Source organism: Pristiophorus japonicus, chromosome 14 (genome assembly GCF_044704955.1).
Source record: "Pristiophorus japonicus isolate sPriJap1 chromosome 14, sPriJap1.hap1, whole genome shotgun sequence".
Lineage (NCBI taxonomy): Eukaryota > Metazoa > Chordata > Chondrichthyes > Pristiophoridae > Pristiophorus > Pristiophorus japonicus.
The window spans coordinates 21,119,393-21,146,726 of record NC_091990.1 but is presented as its reverse complement, the minus strand read 5'-3'; the positions used below and the strand labels follow the sequence as shown (position 1 = coordinate 21,146,726).

At 46.7% G+C, this 27,334-nt stretch overlaps 1 protein-coding gene across 3 annotated transcripts in view; it reads right to left on the bottom strand.

Moving 5' to 3' along the window:
• LOC139279304 (lysophospholipid acyltransferase 2-like) overlaps window positions 1–27,334 on the bottom strand; it is a 93,833-nt gene that overhangs the window by 58,534 nt on the left and 7,965 nt on the right. For all 3 annotated transcript variants that reach the window (XM_070898432.1, XM_070898430.1, XM_070898431.1), the window contains one exon: window positions 13,493–13,570. In XM_070898432.1, the coding sequence (XP_070754533.1) occupies window positions 13,493–13,570 (78 nt within the window). The remainder of the gene's footprint in view (window positions 1–13,492; window positions 13,571–27,334) is intronic.

Sequence of the window (27,334 nt, the reverse complement as noted above, 5' to 3'; positions counted from 1 at the left end):
CCTCACACATTGCTTTTCCTCCCATCTTTGTATCAGCAGCAAACTTGGCAACATTACACTCGGTCCTTCATCTAAGTCATTAATATAGATTGTAAATAGTTGGGGTCCCAGCACTGACCCCTGCGGCACCCCACTAGTTACTGGTTGCCAACCAGAGAATGAACAATTTATCCTGACTCTCTGTTTTTTGCTAGTTAGCCAATCCTTTATCCATGTTAATATATTACCCCCAAACCCGTGAACTTTTATCTTGTGCAGTAACCTTTTATGTGGCACCTTGTCAAATGCTTTCTGGAAGTCCAAATACACCACATCCACTGGTTCCCCTTTATCCACCCTGTTCGTTACATCCTCAAAGTATTCCAGCAAATTTGTCAAACATGATTTCCCCTTCATAAATCCATGCTGACTCTGCCTGACCAAATTTTGCTTTTCTAAATGTCCTGCTACTGCTTCTTTAATAATGGACTCCAACATTTTCCCATCACTCGGAAATACTGAGAAAGCGACATGTTTGCTGCTTCAAGCACCTAATTGACACACTTGAGCCGCCATTCATGCCACACACGGTAACTGTAGAAATTCACAGCAGGTTTTGGAGAGGAGAGGGTACGGAGGAGATTTACTAGAATGGTACCCGGATGAAGCACTTGAGTTACGTGGAGAGGCTAGAGAAGCTGAGGTTGTTCTCCTTAGAACAGAGAAAGTGAAGGGGATTTTTAATAGGCATGTTCAAAATTATGAAGGATTTTCATAGAATAACCAAGGAGAACCCGGTTGCCTCTGGTGGAAGGGTTGGTAACCAGAGGACACAGAGTTAAGATAATTGGCAAAATAACCAGAGCAGAGACGCGGAGAGAAACAGTTTATGTAGTGAGTTATCGTGGTCTGGAAAGCACTGCCTGAAATGGTGATGGAAGCAGATTCAGTTATAACTGTCAAAGGGTATTTGGATAAATACTTGAAAAGGAAAAAAATTGCAGGTCTGTGGGGAAAGAACAGGGGGAGTGAGACTAATAACATAACTCTTTCAATGAGCCAGCACAGGCACGATGAGCCGAATGTCCACCTGTGCTGTAAGAATGGGCGTGTAAATGGCAAATTAATTTCAATATAGATAAGTGTGAGATGGAGCATTTTGGTCGGAGGAATAAGGGGCTAGATTTCCCTCTTTTGTGTTTAGTACCCAAAAATGGGTGTTATTTCCGGCGTGGGCGGTAAAAATGGGTTTTCAGATCGCCGGCTTCTCGCCCATTCTCAAAGCAACTAGTCTCCATTTTAAAAAATGGGCATTACCACGAGTGCTATGAAATGAGTGGTAGCGCTAAATCTCACTGACCTTCTGCTGTAAAGTGTCGCCGTCCTTAGCAACGGCATGGCAACGCTCGATTCCCGCGATTCAGGAGGTCAAGGGTCATCATGCGCAGAAGAGGAGACAGAGAGAGAGGGAGCTGAGAGGGACTGAAGGCATGTGTGGCTGTGGTCTGTACTTGTTTGGCTGTTGTGGGAGGCACGACGGAGATTCACCAGCAGCAAAAAGACTACTGAGCACCAGGAACATAGTTGGCACCGAGTTTTTGTCCAACAAATAATATATGACATGGAAGGGATGGTCGAGGCCCTGGAGCTAGTAGCCAGGAACACTGGTGGCAGAGGGCTCCCAGTGGTCCCGGTGCGCGACACTGCACCCCAAGGTGCCGCACCCGAGAGCCAGCAACAACATCTTGCTTCTGGCTCGGAGCACGTTCCCACCTTGGGACCGTCCTCTCCAATAACTGTCGAAGCAGCATTTCGGCCGTCATTCGCCCCCCCCCCCCCCCCCCCGCCGCCAAATGAAGCATCACCTGAGGATCTCCTTGGCCAGGCGGCTTGGATTTAGGAGGGGAAGAGGAAGGGGTAGAGGTGGGGAGGAGAAGCGGGGCAGCGGGGGGTGGGGGGTTGGGGAAGAGGTTGGTTTTTACAGAAATACTGATGATTTCAGACTAATGTTCGGTTTAAATGTTTTTTATTTAACAAAACCTTTTTGCACATTGGCTCAGATAGCTGCACCGTTACACGCTGGTGATTCCTTATCAATGACACTTAACTTCATCAACTTATACTTTAACTGTCACCAAGGTGATGCCCACCATTGATGTATCACCTGCACACCCAGCAGTGTGTCAGCCTTGTAAATAACACCAACATTCTTTCAGGCAAAGCGATCATTGATGAGCTCCTTATGTAAGGCTCTTGCAGCTATCATGCTACCACAGGCCCCACCACATGCGGTCTACAGGGGAGCAGAGGCGGGGACACGGTCTCAGCATCAGCTTGATTGTCTGGGCCAATGTCAGTGCCCGCCTCCTCGTCCTCCTCTTCCTCTCTCTGGTGAGGTGGACTGTCAGACTCATCAGGCAATTCTTGCCCCTCCTGATAGCCAAGTTGTGCAGCATAGAGCACACCACCACAAATTGAGCTACCTGCTCAGGGTGGTATTGGAGTTCGCCTCCCGAGTGGTCCAGGCATCTAAAGTGCTGCTTAAGCACTCCAATGGTTTTCTCTACGATATTGCGAGTGGTTCTGTGGCTCTCATTGTATCATCTCTCGGCTTCGGTGTGGGTGTCACGCAGGGGGATCATCAGCCAGGTGGCGAGGCCATATCCTTTGTCACCAAGCATCCAGCATTGACCTTGTGGCTGATTGTTAAACAAGTCAGATACAGTGCTCTCACGCAGAATGTGAGCATCATGGATGCTGCCCGGGAATTGAGCATTCACTGCCAGTATAATTTGCTGGTGGTCGACAACGAATTGGACATTCTGGGAGTGGAATCCCTTGCAGTTCCTGAAAACCTCTGCATCCTGAAAAGGTGCCCGCATCGCAATGCGCATACAGTCTATTGCACCCTGCACCTTGGGGAAGTTTGCAATTCTGGAGAAGCCTAAAGCCCTCTCACTCTGTGCCTCCCTGGTCATAGGGAAGCTGATCAAGTCCCTCCTGCGTGCGTACAGGGCTTCAGTGACCTGTCTAATGCAGCGATGTGTGGCATGCTGAGAAAGTCTGCAAATGTCGTCAGCTGTGGCCTGAAAAGAACTCGAGGCATAGAACGACAGTGCCGCAGTGACTTTGACCTCGACAGACAGTGCAGTACTGATGGTGCTGGCAGGCTGCAGATCTCCCCTTATCAGCTGGCATAACTCAGTGATAAGCTCTTTGTGGAAGCGCAGTCTCCGAAGGCAGGTGGTGTCGGGCAAGTCGAGGTAAGATTGCTTCTCCCTGTACTTGCGGGGGTGTAACGTCTGGTCCTCCTCATCAGTCTTGCACGTCTTACATTGGGCATATAATGCTGTGGCGCGTAGCTTCGCCGATGTCGAGTCTGTTGCATGTAATTGGTCATCAAGCGAGGGTGAGAATGGACAGGCCCCATTGCAGTAGCTCTCTGTTTTACACCAATTGGTCACAAACAATGAATGTCCCAACGAAGACACATATTCAATTCCAATCAGTCAAGATGTTTGTACAGATGTTCACATCAACTCCAGCGACCTCCAGAGTACATCCGAACTCCCATGAGGTTGAAGCACAGCAACCTTTTAAAGGCGTCCATAACGCTGTGATTAGTTCCGGTTAATTACACTTTTTCTGGGTGTTTTTTTGCGCGAGCGATATTGTGGCCGATGTGTGCGAGGTGGTGAAAGTGACGCTAGGCGATCTCATGGCCGCTAGTTTCGGTAAATATGCTCTTTACGACAAAAAAAACGGGTGGCCGATATTATGGCCGTTGATTTTGCCCATTTTGATGACTCCGCCCAAAGAAAGTGAGCGGGTGGTATTATTTTTTCCTGGCGTTAAGCACATGGGGCAAGTAACGCTCGGCAATAAGTTTCCAAAAAATGCCCGTCAGTTTCCATTTTGTGGCTAAATGGGCGATATATGTCATTTCAGCGGTAAAATGGGCATTAAGTGTGCGTTAAGCATGCAAAAAAAGGGGAGGTTCTAGCCCAAGGAGGCCATGTGCTCCTTGAAAAATAAGAGTCTATATGAGGTAGAGGAGCAAAGAATAGAGGGCTACAGATACACAAACCACCAGAAATAGCAACACAGGTTAACAAGGTCATACAAAATGCAAAGCATAGGTTAATTTCTAGAGGAAAAGAATTGAAAAGCTGAGAAGTTATATGGAACTTATATAAAACCTTGGTTAGACAACACTTGAGTACTGTCCTCAGTTCTGATCTCCAATTTTCAAAAAGCATATAGAGGCACTGGAGAAGATGCAAAAATGATTATATCAGAACTGAGAGGTTATAACCAAGGGTCTCTCTAAAATAATTTGGGTTTGTGGCCCCTTTATTGGGCGCCGCGGCTTATTCAAATTTCCATGCATGGACAGTTTTTCCATTGTAAGGCCGTCAAGCAGCCTACGCGTCCCTTCAGACACTGCACGGCCAAAAAATGCCTTTGATCACTTTTGTTTATTAGTTATAAAAATATCGGACATGAGGAAAAAAGGCTGTTTGACTGACAGTCAAGAAAGAGAAAGATAAAGAGAGAAAGAGAGAACGAAAGAGCGAACGAAAGAAAGAAAGAAAGATAGATAGAGTTATGTATGTACTTTTGGGATCACTAGCCACTAGATGGCGTCACTGTTGGAGCCCGTTGGGCTGCACGCATGTGTGTGCAGCCCAAGTATAAAGCAGAGCCAAGGACATACCTCTTGGAGTTAAACAGTACTCAGTCAAACAGTTATTGCATGCACAACATTTGGCGACAAGACAACAAGAACCTTTGCATGCAAAAATGAGCACAATTGGATTGTTGGAGCGATTTATGGAAGGAGAAGATTGGGCAGACTTTGTGAGCCATTTGAGCCAGTTCTTCGTGGCCAACAAAATGGAAGAGGTCGGCGACGCAGATCGGTGCTGGGCGGTGTTCGTCACGGTTTGCAGTCCAAAAATTTATGGTCTGATAAAGAATACACTCCAGCCTACAAGTCCAACAGTGCCACAATTAAAGTGTCATATGACAGTGCGGTTCACGAGTTACCGCTATGTATTTTCCCAGGCAATGGCCCAACGCTGTTCGGCAGGAACTGGCTTGAAAAAATCAGATGCGATTGGAACGACATCAAGGCGTTGTCGTCGGAGGAAGATACATGTGCCCAAGTACTGAGCAAGTTCCCCTCGCTGTTCGAACCAGGCATCGGCAACTTCATGGGAGCCAAGGTGCAGATCTACATGGACTCAGGTGCAGGACCCGTCCATCATAAAGCTCGGGCAGTTCTGTATATGATGAGGGAGAAGGTAGAAATCGAACTGGACAGACTCCAGCGAGAAGGGATCATATCACCGGTTGAATTTAAGGAATGGGTCAGCCCCATTGTTCCTGTGCTGAAAAGTGATGGCACAGTCAGAATCTGTAGAGACTACAAGGCTATGATCAACAGGGTTTTGAAACAGGATCAGTACCCATTACCAAAGGCTGATGACTTGTTTGCAACAATAGCTGGGGGGGAAGTCATTCACCAAACTGGACTTGACGTCGGCCTACATGACACAGGAGCTGGTCGAGATGTCGAAGAGACTTACTTGCATTAACCCGCATAAAGGACTGTTTATTTATCACAGGTGTCCTTTTGAAATTTGCTCGGCTGCTGCAATATTTCAGAGGAACATGGAGAGTGCACTGAAGTCCGTTCCCAGAGCCGTCGTGTTCCAAGATGACATCCTGATCACAGGTCGTGACTCCGAGGAACATCTGAAAAACCTGGAAGAGGTTCTATATCTTCTGGACAAAATGGGACTCAGACTGAAATGCTCGAAGTGCGTCTTCATGGCACCAGAGGTCGAATTCCTGGGGAGGAAAATTGCTGCTGACGGCATTAGGCCCAAGGCCATCAAGAATGCACCCAAGCCGCGGAATGTGACAGAGCTGTGTTCGTTCCTGGGTCTACTCAACTACTTCTGTAACTTACTACCTAAATTGAGCACCTTTTTAGAACTACTGCACATGCTGCTAAGAAAAGACGACAACTGGGTGTGGGGTGTGTCTCAAGACAGAGCTTTTGAGAAAGCTACTAATCTGCTTTGCTCTGGTACACTATGACCCATGTAAATATTTAGTATTGGCTTGTGATGCTTCATCATATGGAATTGGTTGCCTACTCCAACAAGCTAATGAGTCGGGTAAACTTCAACCATTCGCGTATGCTTCAAAAGTTTGTCTAAAGTGGAAAGAGCCTACAGCATGGTAGAGAAAGAAACACTAGCTTGTGTGTATGGGATTAAAAAGATGCATCAGTACCTGTTTGGTCTTCGGTTTGAACTGGAGACAGATCACAAGCCATTCATTTCATTGTTCTCTGAAAACAAAGGTATCAATACCAATGCTTCATCCCGCATCCAGAGGTGGGCACTGACATTATCTGCTTATGATTATGTCATTCGCCATAGACCTGGCACTGAGAATTGTGCCGATGCTTTGAGCCATTTGCTGTTACCCACACCGGAGGTGGAAACGCCACAACCGGCGGACCTATTGTTCGTTAGGAATGCTTTTGAGAGTGAAGGAATCCCTGTCATGGCTCAACAAGTTAAGACCTGGACCAGCCAGGACCCGATTTTATCAGTGGTGAAGAGTTACATCGTCAAAGGTGATTGGTCTGCCGTACCCAAGCAAATGTGCGAGGAGACCAAACCTTACATTCGTCACAAAGACGAACTGTCTATTCAGTCGGATTGTATACTGTGGGACAATCGTGTTGTTATGCCCAAGAAAGGAAGAGAGAAATTTGGACGTGAGCTACATCGCACACATCCCGGCATTGTAATGATGAAAGCCATTGCCAGGTCTCATGTATGGTGGCCAGGAATTGACTCTGAGCTGGAATCATGTGTGCATCAGTGCAACACTTGCATGCAGCTCAGCAAAGCACCAGTGGAATCGCCACTGAGTCTGTGGTCGTGGCCGTCCAAACCATGGTCCAGGATCCATATATACTTTGCAGGTCCCTTCCTGGGGAAGATGTTTTTAGTTGTGGTGGATGCATATTCGAAATGGATAGAGTGTGTAATCATGTCATCCAGCACATCCACAGCTACCATTGAGAATCTCAGTGCCATGTTCGTGACACATGGTCTGCCTGACACCGTTGTTAGCGACAACGGATCGTGCTTCACCAGTCAGGCGTTTCAAGAGTTCATGAAACTCAATGGTATCAAACATGTAAGGTCAGCACCGTTCAAACCTGCATCCAATGGGCAAGCAGAACGTGCTGTCCAAATCAAAAAGCAGAGTATGAAGTGAGTAACCCAAGGGTCACTGCAGACCCACCTGTCATGCATACTGCTTAGTTACAGGATAAGATCACACACGCTTACCGGGGTCTCGCCTGCTGAATTAATGATGAAGAGAAGTCTTAAGACCAAACTATCTCTTGTACATCCTGACTTGAATAATCATGTTAAATATAGAAGACAAAGTCAACAAGGGTATCACAATCGCGCAGCTGTGTCACGCGATATTTCTGTGAATGATCCTGTATATGTTTTGAATTATGGTCAGGGTCCCAAGTGGATCGCTGGTACTGTCATGGCCAAGGAGGGCAACAGAGTATTTATTGTCAAGCTCAAAAATGGGCAAACATCCAGGAAACATATGAATCAGACTAAACAGTGGCACACAGGCGAATCGGAACAGTCGGAGGAAGAGACGATCGACAACCAACCAACCTACCCCCAGTCATCAAAGGACTCAGTGGTCATCAGTGAATCGGGACTTTCAATCACTGACATGTTCAATGAAAATGGATTTTCAATCCCTGACATGGCCAGTGTCACTCCCACCAGGTCAGCCACCCAGCCACCAGTCACAACAGACTCTGAACACTCACTCAAGGCTGGAGTTGAACTGAGACGGTCAACCCGGGAGCGTAAAACACCGGACCGTCTCAATTTGTAAATCTCAGAGCGGGGCATTGTCATGTATGTACTTTTGGGATCACTAGACTAGATGGCGTCACTGTTGGAGGTCATTGGGCTGCACCCACGTGTGTGCAGCCCAAGTATAAAAGGCCAGCCATTTTGTATATTAGTCACTTTGGGCCTTAATAAAGCAGAGCCAAGGTCATACCTCTTGGAGTTAAACAGTACTCAGTCTAACAGTTATTGCAAGCAAGCAAGCAAGCAAGCAAGACTTGGATTTATCTAGCGCCTTTCATGACCACGGGACGTCACAAAGCACATTACAACCAACGAAGTACTTTTGGAGTGTAGCCACTATTGTAATGTAGGAAACAAAGTGTAAAGAAACAAGTAGAAAAGCCTGAAGGAAAGGCATGCTCATTGATCTTTGCATGGACCAAGCAGCAGCAGTCTTGTAATTTTAACACTGGCTATCTGCAAGTAAATAACTGAACATTTAGATTAGCGTTTATAGAGGGGAGGTTATGTATTGAAAAACTAAAGACTTCAAACAAGGTAACCTTTGTTAATTTCCAGGAGTCTATTTTTACATGAACACGTTTGTTTTCTTAGTAGTTAAGTGCCCTTCACCACTCGTTTACTGTTTCCAAGTGCCTTTCTGAACAAGGCATGGAACACTGGACCTTATGCAAATAGCTTTGGTTGCAAACATGCATTGCTTCGAAGCCCTTAGATTACGATAGTGAAGAATAATAGAGGTGAGTGTTTCAGATCACATCCCGTGTAGAGATAGTCTGTAAGCTTGTGCTCATCCAAAAATCCTTACATTCACCAAGTCCCGTTCACCCATCACCCCTGCTCCTGCTGACCCACTGCTCCCGGTCCAGCAATAACCGGATTTTAAAATTCTCATCCTGGTTTTCAAATCACTCCATGACCTTGCTCCTCCCCACCTCCTCCAGCCCTACAACCCTCCAAAGTCACTGCACTCCTCCAATTCTTGCCTGCTGAGTATTCCTGATTTCCATCGCTCCACCATTGGCGGCCGTGCATTCAGCTGCCTGGGCCTTAAGCTCTGGAATTCTCTCCCTAAATCTCGCAGCTTCTCCACTTCCCTCTCCTTCTTTAAGACACTCCATAAAACCTATCATTTTGACCAAATCTTTGGTCACCTATCCTAATAGCTCCTTACGTGGCTCGGTGTCAAATGTTGTTTGATAATGCTCCTGTGAAGTGCCTTGAGACATTTTACTACATTAAAGGCATACATAACTGCTATATAAAGTTATTTTTGTTGGCTCACTAACCTCTGACCAAATCTAAGGCAAATCCAACTCCAATTCATAAGTCAAATCCAAAGTCATTAAAAATCACCGCTACATCCTACTCAAGAGAACATTGTGTTAACTTCTGAAGTTAACGCCTGAAAGGTAGTTCTCTAGGGTGGTGCCATCACTGGCCTCTACTATTCCTTCATTGCCTAAATGTACCGCTATGGAATCATGTAAGAGTCCATTTCAGGGCATCTCCAACTCCATAAACACTAGTAAGGACACAGCTAGAGTACTGCGTGCAGTTCTGGTCACCTCATTACAGGAAAGATGTGATTGCACTAGAGAGGGTACAGAGGAGATTGAGGAGGATGTTGCCTGGACTGGAAAATGTTAGCTATGAGGAAAGATGGAATAGGCTGGGTTTGTTTTCCTTGGAACAGAGGAGGCTGAGGGTGACCTTATTGAGGTGCATAAAATTATGAGGGGCCCAGATAGAGTGGATAGGAAAGACCTATTTCCCTTGGCAGAAAGGTCAACAACCAGGGGACATCGATTTAAAGTAATTGGTAAGATGTTTAGAGGAGATATATGGGGAAATTTCTTTGCCCATAGGGCGGTGGGGGTCTGGAACTCATTGCCTGAAAAGGTGGTAGAGGCAGAAACCCTCACCACATTTAAGGGGTGCTTGAATGTGCATGTGAAGTGCTGTAACCTGCAGGGTTACGGACCAAGAGCTGGAAAGTGGGATTCGGCTGGATAGCTGTTTATCAGCCGGCACGGACATGATGGGCCGAAATGGCCTCCTTCTGTGCCGTAAATTTCTATGATTCTATGATTCCACATGCGAAACACAGTACTACTACTTTTGTATGATGGGAAAAGCTTATTATGGGATGTCCAGATTGGCTCCCCATTCGATGGCCTGCTGAGATGCCGAGTGGGGGAATGAGGTGCCTCCTGCAACAGATCTCAGTGGGCGGGTTGATGTGACGTGTTCCATGGTCTGGGACTCGTGTCGCACTTCGGGTCGTCCCTCACCTTCCACTTGTGGAGCAGGTGGTCGCACCGTCCGTGCCCTGAGCGGATTGGGTCGAGCGCTGCCCAGTGCCCTCGAGGGAGATCGAAGCCAGGGACCAATGCTGTTGGGCCAGTGATCGTTACGGTTGCTGCATCCCACAATTCCGTCCATCGAGACAGTGGGGTGATACCAGCTGCATGAACATTGGCTGCTGTTTCCCAGAATGGCCGCCGCGATTTTAAGCACCTTCGTGATGGGTTTTTCACGTCTTTGTGAATGGGAAGGTCGATGTTCCTCATGGCTTTTCCATCTCACAGAGCGCGGTGGCGTCGCGGTGACAGGCAGGCAGGCAATGTGGGACAGCACCGGGAGTCACTGGACTTGAGTGCCCCGACGCTGTCCTCATGGTGCCGTTTAGCTGCTCGCCCACGATCTTTGCATGGCAGCTGCAGTTCTCTGAGGCAGAGCAGTATTCTGCAGCAGAGTAGACAATGGCCACTGTTGCGATGTAAAGTGTCTGGCTGCTCTCCCCCATGACCTTCCAGCTCTCTCTGCAAGAAAACGCTCTGCACATCACCTTTTTGGTGGCATCTACCCAGAATTCCTCAAGAACCAGGGCCCAAATGGATGGATGTGGCTTACCCACACCCTCCCGGGATGTCTGTGCTCCTCTAGAAACGTAGAAACATAGAAAATAGGTGCAGGAGTAGGCCATTCGGCCCTTTGAGCCTGCACCGCCATTCAATGAGTTCAGGGCTGAACATGCAACTTCAGTACCCTATTCCTGCTTTCTCGCCATACCCCTTGATCCCCCTAGTAATAAGGACTACATCTAACTCCTTTTTGAATATATTTAGTGAATTGGCCTCAACAACTTTCTGTGGTAGAGAATTCCACAGGTTCACCACTCTCTGGGTGAAGAAGTTTCTCCTCATCTCGGTCCTAAATGGCTTACCCCTTATCCTTAGACTGTGACCCCTGGTTCTGGACTTCCCCAACATTGGGAACATTCTTCCTGCATCTAACCTGTCTAAACCCGTCAGAATTTTAAACGTTTCTATGAGATCCCCTCTCATTCTTCTGAACTTCAGTGAATACAAGCCCAGTTGATCCAGTCTTGAGCATCCCTGATTTATAATTGCTCAACCATTGGTGGCCGTGCCTTCTGTTGCCTATGCCCAAAGATCTGGAATTCCCTGCCTATACCTCTCTGCCTCTCTTTCCTCCTTCAAGACAATTCTTAAAACATACCTCTTTGACTAAGCTTTTGGTCACCTGTGCTAATTTCTCCTTATGCGGCTCAGTGTCAAATTCTTATCTCATAATACTCCTGTGCAGCGCCTTGTGAGGTTTCACTATGTTAAAGGCGCTATATAAATACAAGTTTTTGTTGTTGTTACCAAACCAGCCTCCAACATCCTTGACACTTGGATAATCGCAGATGTCTGCTGCAATTCCAAAGTCATTGCCATCCTTAATCCAGGAAAATCAGCCAACGATCCCAAAACCTACCGCCCGTCCACCCCAATCGCCCTTCTGTCTACCGTCTACATCGTGGTCAAATGGCTCATCCTTAACTGCATAAAAGCGGCTTTATAAGCTGCCCTGCAAATGAGCAGGCGGGTTTCAGATTGGGAAGAAGCTGCTCTGACCGTGCTCTCATTACCAACATTGAGGCAGGCTTCCAGAAGCAGCTGAAGACCGGAGCTGCTTTCATAGACTTGTCATCGGCACACAACACTGTCTGGCACGAAGGTCTGCTACTGAAGCTTTCACTAACCATCCAGTGCCACAAGACTCTCAGACTCTTCAACACCCTGATGAGCAAACCGTGAGATCAGCGTGACAAGACCAGCTGAACGCGGACGTTCAACAATGACCTGCTACAGGGGTCAGTGCTCGCACCGGCCTTTGTCAACATCTATATGGCAGACATGCCCTGCACCAAATCCCAGAAGTTCGCCGATGCCGATGACATAGCACCACTGTGGCAGGCATCAACGCCAGAGGAAGCAAGTCGGGTGCTCACAAGCGACCTGGACTTCCTGACATGTCGAGTATTTCTCCTATGCTAACGAGCATGGGCTAAAGGAATAGAACTTTTCCCAAGTTGGATTCCAGTTATAACACTGGGCGAAATCATCACCATCAATCACCAACTACAATGACCATTATCAACATCGCTACCAATACAACCCCAACCATTGCCATCAGCACCAACCTTCGTCAAGATCACAACCACGACAATCACCAATAGCCTCACCAATCACAACCATCATCACTAACCACAACAAGCTGCATTTATATGGCACCTTTAATGTAAAAAGATGCTCTACAGATAAGAAAAAAGGTACCAAACAGTAGATTGAGAGTTATGAGAGGCGATAACTTTTAAAGAAAGAAAACAAAGACTTGGATTTATATAGCGCCTTTCATGACTACCAGCTGTCTCAAAACACTATACAGCCAATGAAGTATTTTTGAAGTGTAGTCACTGTTGTAATGTAGGAAACGCAGCAGCCAATTTGCGCACAAGCAAGGTGCCACAAAACAGCAATGAGATAAATAACCAGATAATCTGTTTTAAGTGATGTTGGTTGAGGGATAAATATTAGCCAGGACACCAGCGAGAACTCCCCTACCCATCTTCGAAATAGTGCCGCGGGAACTTTTACGTCCACCTGAGAGAGCAGACGGGGCCTCGGTTTAACGTCTCATCCGAAAGACGGCACCTCCGACAGTGCAGCACTGGAGTGTCAGCCTAGATTTTATGTTCAAGTGTCTGGAGTGGGACTTGAACCCACAACCTTCTGACTCAGAGATGAGAGAGTGCTACCCACTGAGCTACAGTTGATAGGCATATCATTGGCCTCTGCACCTTGGGGGTTAAGGAAGAGGGGTGGAGAGGGTGAATTATCGGGAATGATCCCCATTGCTGATCATTATGCAGCGATGCCTGGAAATGTTTGTGTGTGGACAGAAACGGGCTCAGCTCTGACAATCCCATGCACCGCCCCCGCCAACCCCGGTTGAATGGCCTACTGACACTCACGGTCAAAGTTCAGACATGAGCAATGGCCAATTAAGGCGCCAAAGATAAGCGACTGGCAGCAGTGGATCGAAACCCCACTGAACGTCGGGGCCTTCAGGAGACAGGCACATTGGCAACAAAAATAAAAACAAATCAAAATGCTTTAGTAGTTGCGGCATTAACACCAATTTTAATTCAACACCAAAAAACGAAATTCAATGGCCAATGCACACCACGATCGAATACTAGCACATGCTTTACTCACTTGTGAACGCTCTTGACGTGTACAGACACCATGACACAATACAGTAGGAGTACCTCTCCTAGAAAATGAACAGCATATCTGAAATGAAAAAATCACAGTCAGTACAAGCCATTGCATCACACTGAGGAATGCAGTCAAACAAGGTGAATTACATAGAATGTACTGCACAGAAACAGGCCATTATGCCCAAATGATCAATGCCGATGTTTATGCACTATACTAGCCTCCTCCCACCCCTATTCACTTAATCCTAACAGCCAAAAATAATCAGAAATTGCATCCGTATAGCACCTTATCAGGACATCCAAAAGTGCTTCACAGACAATCGCTTACTTTTGAAGCACAGTCATTGTTTTATTCAGATAAAGGTGATAGTCAATTGCACGCATATAACTGGCATGTAATGAGAAAAACTAGTTAATCTGTTCCTGGCGGTGTTGGTTACATGCATAGAATTCACAGCACAGAAGCAGGCCAATTGGCCTGACTGGTTTATGCCGGTATTTATGGTCCACACGAGCCTCCTCCCACCCTTCTTCATCTCACCCCATCAACATATCCTTCTATTCCTTTCTCCCTCATGTGCTTATCTAGCTTCCCCTTAAATACATCTATGCTAGTCATCTCAATTACACCATGTGGTAGCGAGTTCCATATTCTAACCACTCGCTGGATAAAGAAGTTTCTCCTGAATTCCCCATTGGATTTATTAGTGACTATCTTGGCTTTATGGCCCTTAGTTCTGGTCTCTCCCACAAGTGGAATCAATCTTCTCTGCATTTACCCTATCAAACCCTTTCCTAATTTTAAAGACCTCTGTCAGGTCACCCCTTAGCCTTCTGTTTTCTAGAGAAAAGAGCCACAGCCTCTTCAGTCTTTCCTGATGGCTGTAACCTCTAAGTTCTGGTATCATCCTTGTAAATCTCTTTTTTTAACCTTAGTCAGTGGTTCTATATTCTTTTTAATAATATGGAGACCAGAATTTCCAAGTTACTTCTGTGAGAGGTATACAAGAGATATCACAGGATAGCATATTTCTTAGATACTGAGGAGGTAGAAACTGGTCCTCGTTGTGCCTGTTTTTCAGGTGAAAAACAGGGACAAAAATAGGACCAATTGCGATGGTCTTTACAGATTCCACCATGTTGGTTAAGGTAGGTTTGCAAACATCCTGGGTGGCCACCTAAAACACTATTCAAAGAAGAGCAGGGGAGTTCTCCCAGGTGTTTTGGCCAATATTTATTCCTTAACCAACATCTCAAAAACAGATTATCTGGTCATTTTCACATTGCAGTTTGTGGGACCTTGCTGTTGCATTTCCCTACATTACAATAGTGATTACACTGCTAAAAGTACTTCATTGGGTGTAAAGCATTTCGGGACGTCTTGAGATGCTGAAAGGCACTATATAAATGCAAGTTATTTTTCTTTCTTTTATCTGTATCTTAACTGCATCTACCTGCCTTTGACCCATATCCCTTGATACCCTTACAAATCTGTCGATCTCAGTCTTGAAAGCTTAAGTTGAGGGTTGCAATATCCGTAACTGGACAGAGGTGAGGACTGAGGGTGGGGTCATGGGTGTGGCTTAGGAACTTTTCACATGTAATTGGTAGATAGAGTGTACCCTAATTTCAAGACACACTTCCTCTCTCTCAGTTTTGTTGAGTTGCTGCAGACTTGGATGCAGTCTTCAGATTATATTGTTATTAATTTTTCTCCCTTTGTTGTATTAGTTTAAAATTCTCATCCTTGTCTTCAAATTCCTCCACAGCCTCGCCCTTCCCTATCTCTATAACCTCCTCCCACCCAACAACCCACCGAGATCGCTGCACTCCTCCAGTTATGGCTTCTTGTGCATCCCTGATTTTAATCACTCCACCATTGGTGGCCGTGCCTTCAGCTGCCTCAGCCCTAGTACAACCTTCCAATAGCGAGGAAGAAGGAACTTTTTAAAATCCTCATCCTTGTTTTCAAATCCCGCTATGGCCTCGCCCTTCCCCACCTCTGTAACCTCCACCAGCCTTATAACCCTCTGAGAGCTCTGCACTCCTCCAATTCTAGCCTCTTGCGCATCCTGATTTTAATCACTCCACCATTGCCGGCTGTGCCTTAAGCTGCTGAGGCCCTAAGTTCTGGAATTCCCTCCTTAAATCTCTGCCTTTCTCTTTCCTCCTTTAAGACACTCCTTAAAACCTAACTCTTTGACCAAGTCATCTGCCTTAATATCTCCTTATGTGGCTCAGTGTCAAATTTTGTTTGATAACATGCCCATTCCTGCAAAGCGCCATGGGACATTTTACTACGTTAAAAGGTGCTATATAAATGCAAATTGTTGTTATTGTAGAGAAGAGCCCAGCCTGTTCAGTCTTTCCTGATACGTTTATCTTCTCAGTCATGGTATCATCCTTGTGATTCTTTTTTGCACCTTCTTCGGTGTCTCTGTATCCTTTCTGTAGTATGGAGACCAGAACTGTGCACAGTACTCTAAGTGTGGCCCAATCAAGGTTCTTTACTAGATTGGCATAACTTCTTTGCTTTTCAGTTTTATACCTTTAAAACTTGCATTTATATAGCGCCTTTCATGACCGCAGGGCATCCCAAAGAACTTTACAGCCAATAAATTACTTTTTGTAAGTGTTGTAATGTAGGAAACAGCAGCAAGGTGGTTCCACAAACAGCAACGTGATAATGACCAGATAATCTGTTTTTCTTTTAGTGATGTTGGTTGAGGTAAAAATATTGGCTAGGACACCGGAGCTCCCTTGTTTTTCTTCGAAATAGTGCCATGGGATATTTTACATCCACCTGAGAGAGCAGACACAGTCTCAGTTTAATGTCTCATTCGAAAGACGGCACCTCCGGCACGGGCTCGACGGGCCAAATGGCCTCCTTCTGTGTTGTAACCATTGTATAATGGTATGTGAAACTGCCTCATCTATTAACCAGTGTGAGTCCACTGTAACCCACTCCTCACAGGACACACTGAACACAAACACTTTCTGTTCTGTTCATAGCAGTCATGTTCATCTCCCCTAAATTGCAATTAAACGAATATTACACTTATTGAGGGTGTTTTGCACATTTTTGGCCGGTTGTCAAAACACCCAACATACTGTAATGCCTCATTGAGTCACATGGACATGGCATCATATTGAGACTGATACACTTTATCCAAAAAAATAATGTTTCACTCAACTTTTTTGGGGGGGGTCAGGATAGTACAGTAGCCCTTTAAGTACAGTCAACCAGTTGGAGGACTGTACCAACTGCTTTCCAAGAGGGAGAAACATCTGGATGCAATTTTAATATCTTGTCAGAATAACTCTAAAAACACACAGGGAGGAGCTGTTGCAGAACCGGGCATCTTCCCTTTCCCAGACTTTCAAAAGTTCCTGGGATTAATTTAGTGGCACCGCTGGATGTCTGGAGATTACACAGCACATCCCTCAGCCCCTCCTCCGCCGACTGAAGAGGGTGCCAGACAGCATTATTCGGGGGGGGGGGGGGGGGGGGGGAGATTGTGTAAAGCGTTCAAAAGAAAATGAAAAATAAACACACAATTTTTTTTAATGTCCCTATGATTTTGCTCCTTACATTTTCTCTCAGCAGTGTACAGGAGATTAGTCTTTAATTACTGGAGACTCCAGGGCAATCCTGGAGGGTTGGGAATGCGGTGGGGGCGAGGGGAGATGCTCAAGCCATTATGATGGCGCCATGCACTAATGCTCTGTGCCAGAGAATGGAAGTTGTGGGTTTGTTCCTGCAGTTCCCCAGGGAGGCCTTGGCTGGAGCACCAAGAACTTACATTTACATAGCGCCTTTCACAACCTCGGGGAGTCCTGCGTTTATGTATGCACGCGTGTGTATGTGTGTGTGTGTGTGTGTGTGTGTGTATATGCGTGTGTTTACACGTGCACGGGTGGGGATAAACATTGTGTGTGACATCAATTGGAGGCTCGGGGATAGATAGGGTGGGTTGGGACTGGAAGGATAAAGATCAGGAATGAAAGAATATATTTTAAGCAGTGCAAAAAAGAAACTGCTTCTGCAGCTGTTTCCAGTGAGCAGGATGACAGATGTCAGAAACCACAGACAGACCCACACAATGATGTCAGCTAAAAATATGTAGCCAAGTAACCAAGCAAGCAAGCACTGAGCAACCATGACAAAGCTCGAAGCCTGTAATTCGTTTAAACCAGCACTGAAACACATTCTTTTTCACCACACGTGTACACACACACACGTACACACACAAGCACATGTGTACACATTTACACACATACACACACGTTTGTGCATACACACACACATACATACACACATATATACAAACACGCGCGCTTCACACACAGGTAGATACACACATGTACATACACATACACACGTACATACACATATACATACAAACACGCGCGCTTCACACACAGGTAGATACACACATATACATACACACACACACACACACACACACGAGTGAAACTTTGCAGTCCAAATTTTGCATTGCGTCTTTATTTTGTTCTGACTGGTTTAAGGTGGTTGTATCTCTTATTTCCGTGGATCTATGTGTATCAGAGAAACAAGAACGGCGAAGAAAAGATAAAAGGGGTCACAGTCTCAGGATACAGGGTAGGAAATTTAGGACCGAGATGAGGAGAAATGTTTTCACTCAGAGGCTGGTGAACCCGTGAAATTCTCTACCACAGAAGGCTGTGGAGGCCAAGTCACTGAATATATTTAAGAGGGAGATAGATAGATTTCTAGAAACAAAAAACATCAAGGGGTATGGGGAAAAAGCGGGAATATGGTGTTGAGATAGAGGATCAGCCATGATCATATTGAATGGTGGTGCAGACTTGAAGGGCTGAATGGCCTACTACTGCTCCTATTTTCAATGTTTCTAAAAGGAGGGAATTCCTGGAAGGACATTATACAAAGGCAAGATTTCACGATCAAAATGATCGTACTTTGGCTTTATTTTTTTCTTTGACTTAGTATTCATGTTAAATTTTCTCTTCTATTAGTTCTCCTTCAATTTAACATTCATTCCACCACTTTCTTTAGTTATTTTTAAATTGAAATCATTAATTTTAAGGCAACTGCACAACATCTGGACTTAGGGTAAGAGACAATCGGCACAACCTCAGGGGCTCTTCTTCAAAATAGTAGCCATGGGACCTTTTACGTCCATCTGAGAGAGCAGACAGGGCCTCGGTTTAACATCTCATCCAAAAGACCGCACCTCTGACACTGCACTGGGAGCGTCAGTCTGGATTTTGTGCTCAAGTCTCTGGAGTAGGGCTTGAACGCACAATCTACTGACTCAGAGGCAAGAGTTCTACCCACTGAGCCACAGCTAACTAGGGGGCAGAGATGTTGTCCTGGGCACAAACCCGCTAGATACTGGATTGAGAAAGTGACCAAATTCATTTCAACCGAGGACACGATGAGCCAGCAGAGCCCACGAGGACCAGGAAATTCCTGGGAGCTGCTCCTGGTGGTAGATCGGGAGCAACGTCGAGGAAATTCCCAGCCGAGGTGTCTTTTGAAATAAAAAGGAATTTGGGCAAACGCTGGGAAAACTGCACTTATTGCCCATCTCTAGTTGCCATGACAACCGAGAAAGAGTCCAAAATTAAGGAAATTATGCTAATCCCTGGTTCGGTCTCAGTTGGAGTATTGCGTTCAATTCTGGGCACCACATTTTAGGAAGGTGTGTCAAGTCTTTTGTAAACATATAAACAGTAAAGGGTGGAGCCGATTAGGAACCAAAAGGAGATATTCTTCTTTGGCAAAAGGCATGGCTGAGGTACTAAATGAGTATTTGTCTTCAACAGAGAGGATGCTGCCAATGTCACAGTAAAGCAGGATGTTGGATAGTATAAAAATTGATAAAGAGGAGGTACTTAAAAGGCTGGCACCATTCAAAGTAGAAAAGTAACTCGGTCCTGATAGGGATGCATTTTAGGTTGCTGAGGGAAGCAAGGGTAGAAATGGCAGAGGCTCTGGCCACATCTTCCAATCCTCCTTAGATATGGGATGGGTGCCAGAGGACTGGAGGATTTCAAATGCTACAACCCTGTACAAAACATGGGAAACCCCGCAACTACAGGCCAATCGGCCTTTTTTTCTTCTTATTCGTTCATGGGATGTGGGCGTCACTGGCAAGGCCAACATTTATTGCCCATCCCTGATGCCGGTGGTGGGGAAACTTATATAGGCAATAAACTGGAAGAAAATTAATTGCCACTTGGTAAAATATGGGTTAATAAATGAAAGCCAGCACGGATTTGTTAAAAGCAAATCGTGTTTAACTAACTTGATTGAGTGCTTTGATGAAGTAAAGGAGATGGTTGATGAGAGTAGTAGGTTGATGTGTATCTGGACTTTCAAAAGCCTTTTGATAAAGTACCATATAATAGACTTGTGAGCAAAATCCTGGCTGGAGAATCTAGAACTAGGGGGCATACTCTCAGGATAAGGGGTCGGCCATGTAATACTGAGACGAGGAGGATTGAGGGTTGAGAATGTTTGGAATTCTCTACCTCAAAACGCTGTGGTTGCTGAATCATTGAGTATATTCAAGACTGAGATCGATAGATTTTTGGGCTCTAGGGGAATCAAAGGATATGGAGATCGGGCAGGAAAGTGGAGGTGACGTCGAAGATCAGTCATGATCTTATCGAATGGCAGAGCAGGTTCGAGGGGCCGTATGGCCTACTCCTGCTCCAAATTCTTCTTATGGCCATGGGATTAAAGATGCAGTGGCTACGTGGATACGAAATTGGCTAAGGGACAGAAAGCCGAGGGCGGGTAGAGTAAATAAGGAGAAACTGTTTTTACTGGGAGAAGGATGTAGGTGGGACCAGAACTCACAACCTCGAGTCGAGGACCATAACCAGTACAGTGCCATCAGCCTGGGATCGGAGTTTGAATCCTGCCCAAAGGTGAAGTGGCCAATGAGCTAGCTCACGAGTGGTAAACGGTTGTTTTCAAACTGGACGGAATTGTGCGGTGGTGTTCCCAGGGGTCTGTGTTGGACCACTGTTCTTTCTGATATATATTAATCACCTGTACTTGGGTTTACAGGGCAACAGTAGTAAACAGTGAGGAGAATAGTATCAGACATCAGGATGATATAAACGGACAGGTGAAATGGGCAGGCACATAGGAGATGGAATTTAATGCAGAGAAGTGTGAAATCGTTCATTGAATCGAACAATGAAGAGAGGCAATATAAACAAAATGGTAAAATTTTAAAGGTGGTGCAGGAACAGAAAACCTGGGTGTGTACATAGATGTGGCAGAACAAGTTGAGAAGGCTGTTAAAAAAGTATATAAGATCCTTGGCTTTATTAACGGAGGAATAGAGCACAAAAGCAAGGAAGTTACGCTAAACCCTTATAAAAACACTGGTTGGGCCCCAGCTGGGAGTATTGTGGCCAGTTCTGGGCACTGCACTTTAGGAAGAATTTCAAGGCCTTGGAGAGGGTGCAGAAGAGACTTACTGGAATGGTACCAGGGATGAGGGACTTCAGTTACTTGGAGAGACTGGAGAAACTTGGGTTGTTCTCCCTAGAACAGAGAAGGATAAAGGGAGATTTTATAGGAGGTGTTCAAAATGAGGAAGGGTTGGGTAGAGTAAATAAAAAGAAATTGTTTCCACTGGGAGAAGGGTGCAGATGGGAATGGAACCCACAACCTCTAGTCGAGGACCATAACCAATACAGTGCCATCAGTCTGGGATCTGAGTTTGAACCCCACACAAAGATGAAATGGCCAATGAGCTAGCTCACTGTGCTACCCTATCAAATGTATGCACAAAAAAAAGAAAATGCCACTGGCCTTTTAAGAAAAGGGGTGAATAATGGTTTTGCATGTCCAGTAGCTAAGAGAGGGTTTGAAGTCAGGGCTTCAGATTAGTTGGGGTGCAGTTGTGGCTTTGTGTGTGTTGAAAATTCCTGTTGCTATTCATATGTCATGCAGTGTAACAGGAGCAGGCCATCCACCCCTCGAGCCAGAGCAGAGTGGCCAAAACGGATGTGAGAGTGGAGAGGGTGTCATCACCAATTATACAAGGGTCTATCTCGCTGCATCTCATGAGGTAATGCAGCCTAATATCGAGAGAAATAGCAGTAAGCGTTTTGCCAATTGTAGGCTCTGGCAACGTACAACGCACAAAAGCTGCCAAGTGTGAGATGTGAACCCTTGTGCCACCTGCATTATTCTGTAGGCTGGAAGAAATTTCAAACATCTCTTTGGCATCAAGTGCATGGAATTCTTGAAATACTCCACAGTGTCCTCACACCCAGATTGGAGAAACAGAGAAATCTAAATATTTTTCAGTAGTCAGGCTGGGAGAATGTTTGTAGTTAATGGATTAATTCAAAGACTGTTTCCTGTCCAAGACATCCGACTCATTTCTCTTCACTTGTTGAGAATTGTGTTGCAACATGAACCCCAACAGATCACTCAAGAGGAACAATGAAATGAAGTACGTAGAGTTCACTCAATTAATACATTATTATATACATTTTTTGCTCATTTTTATGCCTATTCTCTCATGAAGTCTCTTGGGTGCTAGTCACGCCCCAGTACCTTCTTGCCCTCACTTCGTGCACACGCACAAACACATGTACATACACACATACTCAAACACACGTACATGCATACATGCTTAAACATGCATGCATGCGCACACACACACACACACAAACATGCTCAAACTCACACACAAACACACGTGTATTCACACGTACATATACACAAGTACATACACATGTATACACACACATACACAAAGTACATGTACACACACACAAGCACTTCCGCAGGGACCACATCCTAGCTGATTTTTTCATGTATTCTTTGCCTATCGTCCAGGAGATGGAAATACTGGCCGGGGTCTGGTAACAACTGTCATGTATGTAACCTTCGTGTAACAACACTGCAATACTGTATATACTTGAGAAATGCACACCTTGACCACAGGGGGTGAACTTGTGGGAGACACTCCTCACCTGGTTATCCAGGTATATAAAAAGGGAGGTCCCACACAGGATCAGCACTTCTTGATCCTGTGAATAAAGGTGCAGGTCGCAGAGTGACCACGTCCATAGAATGTGCTTCGTATGGATTTGTGGTATTGTGTAAGAACTTTACAGTGGCGACGAGAAACGGGAATCAACGACCCATGAGAATGGCCACCGGTAGCACAGAGGAACGGTACTGTGTTGGTGAGGACTGGGACGATTTCATTGAGAAGCTTCAGCAGAGCTTTGTCACGAAGGACTGGCTGGGAGATGCAGCGGCCGACAAGCGAAGGGCTCATCTACTGACCAGCTGTGGATCTAAGACTTACGCGCTCATGAAAGACCTGCTAGCACCCGAGAAGCCGGCGGACAAAACCTTTGAAGAGCTCAGCAAGCTAATCAGTGAGCACCTCAAACCGGCGAGCAGCATACACATGGCCCGACACAGATTTTATACCCACCGACGTCAGGAAGGACAGAGCATACCGGACTTTGTTGCGGACCTCCAGCGCTTGGCCAGCCTTTGTAAGGTCATGCCGGGATTTTCAGAAAGTTAATCGAGACCAGGGACTTGACCTTGGAAGCGGCGGCATTGCTGGCTCAGACTTTTATGGCAGGGGGAGGAGGAAACCAAGATAATATACGCGCGCAATTCTGACTCCAACGTGGATCAGGGGGTCAATATCATAAACGCGACTCAGAGCCCAGCAGGCAAGCAAGGGAAGTTCGACACACCCCAGGCAGCAATAGACCCCAGAACAGGTTTTCAACACAGACAATGGCAGGCTGAACGGACATTTACGCCATCCCAGTGGACAATGCGTTCTGGGATGGGGCCACTGACACCCACTAACAGGGTGCTCAAGAGCAGTCAAAGGGACAATCAGCGAGGAATGCCTGGTGACAGCTCTTTTGTTCACAACAATGGGAATCTCAGTTCATGCTGGAGGTGTGGGGGCAGACATGCTGCCAGGACTTGCAGGTTTCAACAGTTCACCTGCAGAAATTGTAACCTCACTGGCCATTTAGCCAGAATGTGCAGGAAGCCTGCGATCAGGCTAATTTATGAGGCGAATGGACCAGAAGAGGGGTCTGCGAGGCAGGATGACGCGTGGGGCAAATCAATGGACGCTGAAGTTCAGCGGGTTTATGTAGCAAACATTCACAGCTCATATCCCAAAACGCCACCTATGATGATGAAGGTCCTATTAAACGGCATCCTGGTACGCATGGAGCTGGACACGGGGGCCAGCCAGTCACTCATAAGCGTTCAACAATTCGAAAAGCTATGGCCACTCAAAGCCAGCAGACCCAAACTAGAACGCATTGAGACTCAATTACAGACGTACACCAAAGAAATCATTCCAGTGCTAGGCAGTGCAATGTTGGCTGTCACACACAATGGATCAGTGAACCGGCTGCCGCTCTGGATTGTCCCGGGCAATGGTCCCGCACTGTTGGGGAGGAGCTGGTTAGCTGAGATGATATGGAAATGGGGGGATGTGCACACAGTGTCATCTGTGGAGTGAAGTTCATGCTCACAGGTCCTACAGCAATTTGAGTCGCTATTCCAACCTGGCATCGGGACGTTCAAAGGTACCAAAGTAGTGATTCGCATCACCCCGGACGTCAGACCAGTGCACCACAAAGCCAGAGCTGTGCCGTACGTGATGCGGGAGAAAATTGAAAGCGAATTGGACCGTTTGTTGAGAGAGGGCATCAACTCGCCGTTGAATTCAGCGACTGGACGAGCCCCACCATTCCCGTACTAAAAGCGGATGGCTCTGTCAGGATCTGTGGCGACTACAAGGCCACTATCAACCGGGTGTCCCTACAAGACCAATACTCGCTTCCGAGAGCAGAGGATCTTTTTGCCATGCTGGCAGGCGGCAAGCTGTTCACCAAGCTGGAACTCACTTCAGCCTACATGACCCAAGAACTGGCCGACGAATCCAAACTACTGACCACAATCACCACGCACAAGGGACTGTTTGTTTACAACAGGTGCCATTTGGCATTCGATCAGCGGCCGCGATCTTTCAAAGAAACATGGAACCCCTGCTCAAATCCATTCCTGGAACGATCGTATTCCAGGACGATATCCTCATCACGGGTCGGGACACTGAGGAACACCTCCACAACCTGGAGGAGGTGCTACGCCGACTGGACCGGGTAGGCCTGCGGCTCAAGAAACCCAAGTGTGTGTTTTTGGCTCCCGAAGTCGAGTTTCTGGGCAGGAGGGTTGCTACAGACGGGATTCGGCCTACCGAATCCAAAACAGAGGCGATTCGACAAGCGCCCAGGCCCTGCAACACATCGGAGTTGTGTTCATTTCTGGGATTTTTTAACTATTTCGGGAACTTTCTGCTGAACTTAAGCACATTGTTGGAGCCGCTGCACGTGCTCCTGTGTAAGGGTAATGATTGGTTTTGGGGGGACTGTCAAGAACGGGCTTTCAATCGGGTGCGTAACCTACTCTGTTCAAATAAGTTGTTGACCCTGTACAACCCCTGTAATAAATTGGTTCTGACACGTGATGCATCGTCCTATGGAGTTGGGTTCATGTTGCAGCAGTGCAATGCTGAGGGGCAACTCCAACCTGTGGCTTATGCCTCCAAGTCGCGCTCTCAAGCAGAACGTGGATATGGGATGGTTGAGAAGGAAGCACTCGCATGTGTCTACGGGGTGAAAAAGATGCACCAGTACCTTTTTGGCAGGAGGTTCGAATTAGAAACGGACCACAATCTGTTAACATCCCTGTTGTCAGACAGCAAGGCTGTAAATGCCAATGAGTCAGCTCGCATACAGCGATGGGCTCTCACACTGGCTGCATATGACTACACCATCCGGCACCGGCCCAGCACTGAAAATTGCGCTGACATGCTCAGCAGGCTTCCACTGGCCACCACTGAGGAGGCAGTGGAGCAAAGCGCTGAGATGGTCATGGCCGTTGATGCCTTTGACAGCGCAGGCTCCCACATCACAGCCCACCAGATTAAAATCTGGACCAACAGAGATACCCTCCTAACTTTGATTAATAAATGTGTCCTGACTGTGGATTGGGCACCCGCACACGGAGCATGCCCTGAGGAGGTCAGACCATTTCATAGGCAGTTGGATGAGCTCTCCATCCAAGCCGACTGCCTACTATGGGGCAGCCAGGTAGTCATGCCGCAGAGGGGCAGGGAAGCTTTCATCAGGGAACTCCACAGCGAGCACCCAGGCATCGTGCTGATGAAGGCCATTGCCCGGTCACACATTTGGTGGCTGGGAATTGATTCAGACCTGGAGCACTGTGTTCACAGGTGCACGACATGTGCTCAGCTGGGAAATGTCCTCAGGGAGGCCCCGCTCAGCCAGTGGCCCTGGCCCACCAGGCCATGGTCACGTATTCACGTAGACTACGCGGGCCTGTTCATGGGGAAAATGTTTCTCATCGTGGTTGATGTGTACTCGAAATGGATCGAGTGCATCATTTTGAATTCGTGCACGACATCCACCACTGTGGAGAGTCTACGTGCGGTCTTTGCGACCCACGGTTTGCCGGACATCCTTGTTAGCGATAATGGCCCATGTTTCACTAGCTACGAATTCCGGGAGTTCATGTTGGGTAATGGCATCAACCATGTCAGGACAGTACCGTTCAAGCCGGCCTCCAATGGCCAGGCGGAACGTGCGGTCCAAATCATAAAACAAGGCATGCTCAGGATTCAAGGTACCTCCCATCAATGCCACCTATCACGCCTCCTGCTGGCCTATAGGTCCCGACTGCACTCGCTCACGGGGGTCCCGCCCATGGAGCTACTTATGAAACGTACACTCAAAACTCGGCTGTCCCTCATTCATCCTGTCTTGTCCAACATTGTTGAGGGCAAGCGCCAGTCCCAAAATGAGTACCATGACCGTAATTCAAGGGGGAGATGTATAGAAATTGGTGACCCTGTATTTGTTCTCAATCACTCTTTGGGGCCCAAATGGCGTGAAGGTACTGTAATAGACAAAGCGGGGAATAGGGTCATCGTGGTTAAACTTAACAATGGGCAGATATGCCGCAAGCATCTGGACCAAGTAAAAAAAAGGTTCAGCATGGACACTGAGGAACCTGAGGAGGATCATGAGATGGTATTCACACCACCGCCAGTGAACGAGCAACAAGAACATTCAGCAGCATGCACAGTCCCTGCAGTCAACCCGGACAGGCCGGAATCACCACAGAGGACAGACACGCAGGCCAAGGCTCAACAGCCAGAGCCCCAACTGCGGTGCTCCACGAGGAAGCGCAGACCACCCGAAAGACCTAACCTGCGATCCCAATAAGGCGTTGGGGGGGGGGGGGGGGGGGGGGGGGGAAGAGGTGATGAGATGTATGTAACCTTCATGTAACAACACTGCAATACTGTATATACTTGAGAAATGCACACCTTGACCACAGGGGGTGAACTTGTGGGAGACTCTCCTCACCTGGTCATCCAGGTATATAAAAAGGGAGGTCCCACACAGGATCAGCACTTCTTGGTGAATAAAGGTGCAGGTCACAGAGTGACCTCGTCCACAGAATGTGCCTCGTGTGGATTTGTGGTATTGTGCAAGGACTTTACAACAACACTTGCTTACCTGTCTCTCTGTTCAGAGTACGGGGCATAACCTGAGCAGCATTGAGAGCTGGAGGAGTATGTGAGGGATGGGGGAATAGGAAATAGTTTACCTAAAAAAGGAGGGAATTGGATTCACTAAGATATGTAACAAACAACTAAATAACATCAGGTAAATAATTTGACAGGGTTGCAGAATCATAGAATAATACAGCAGG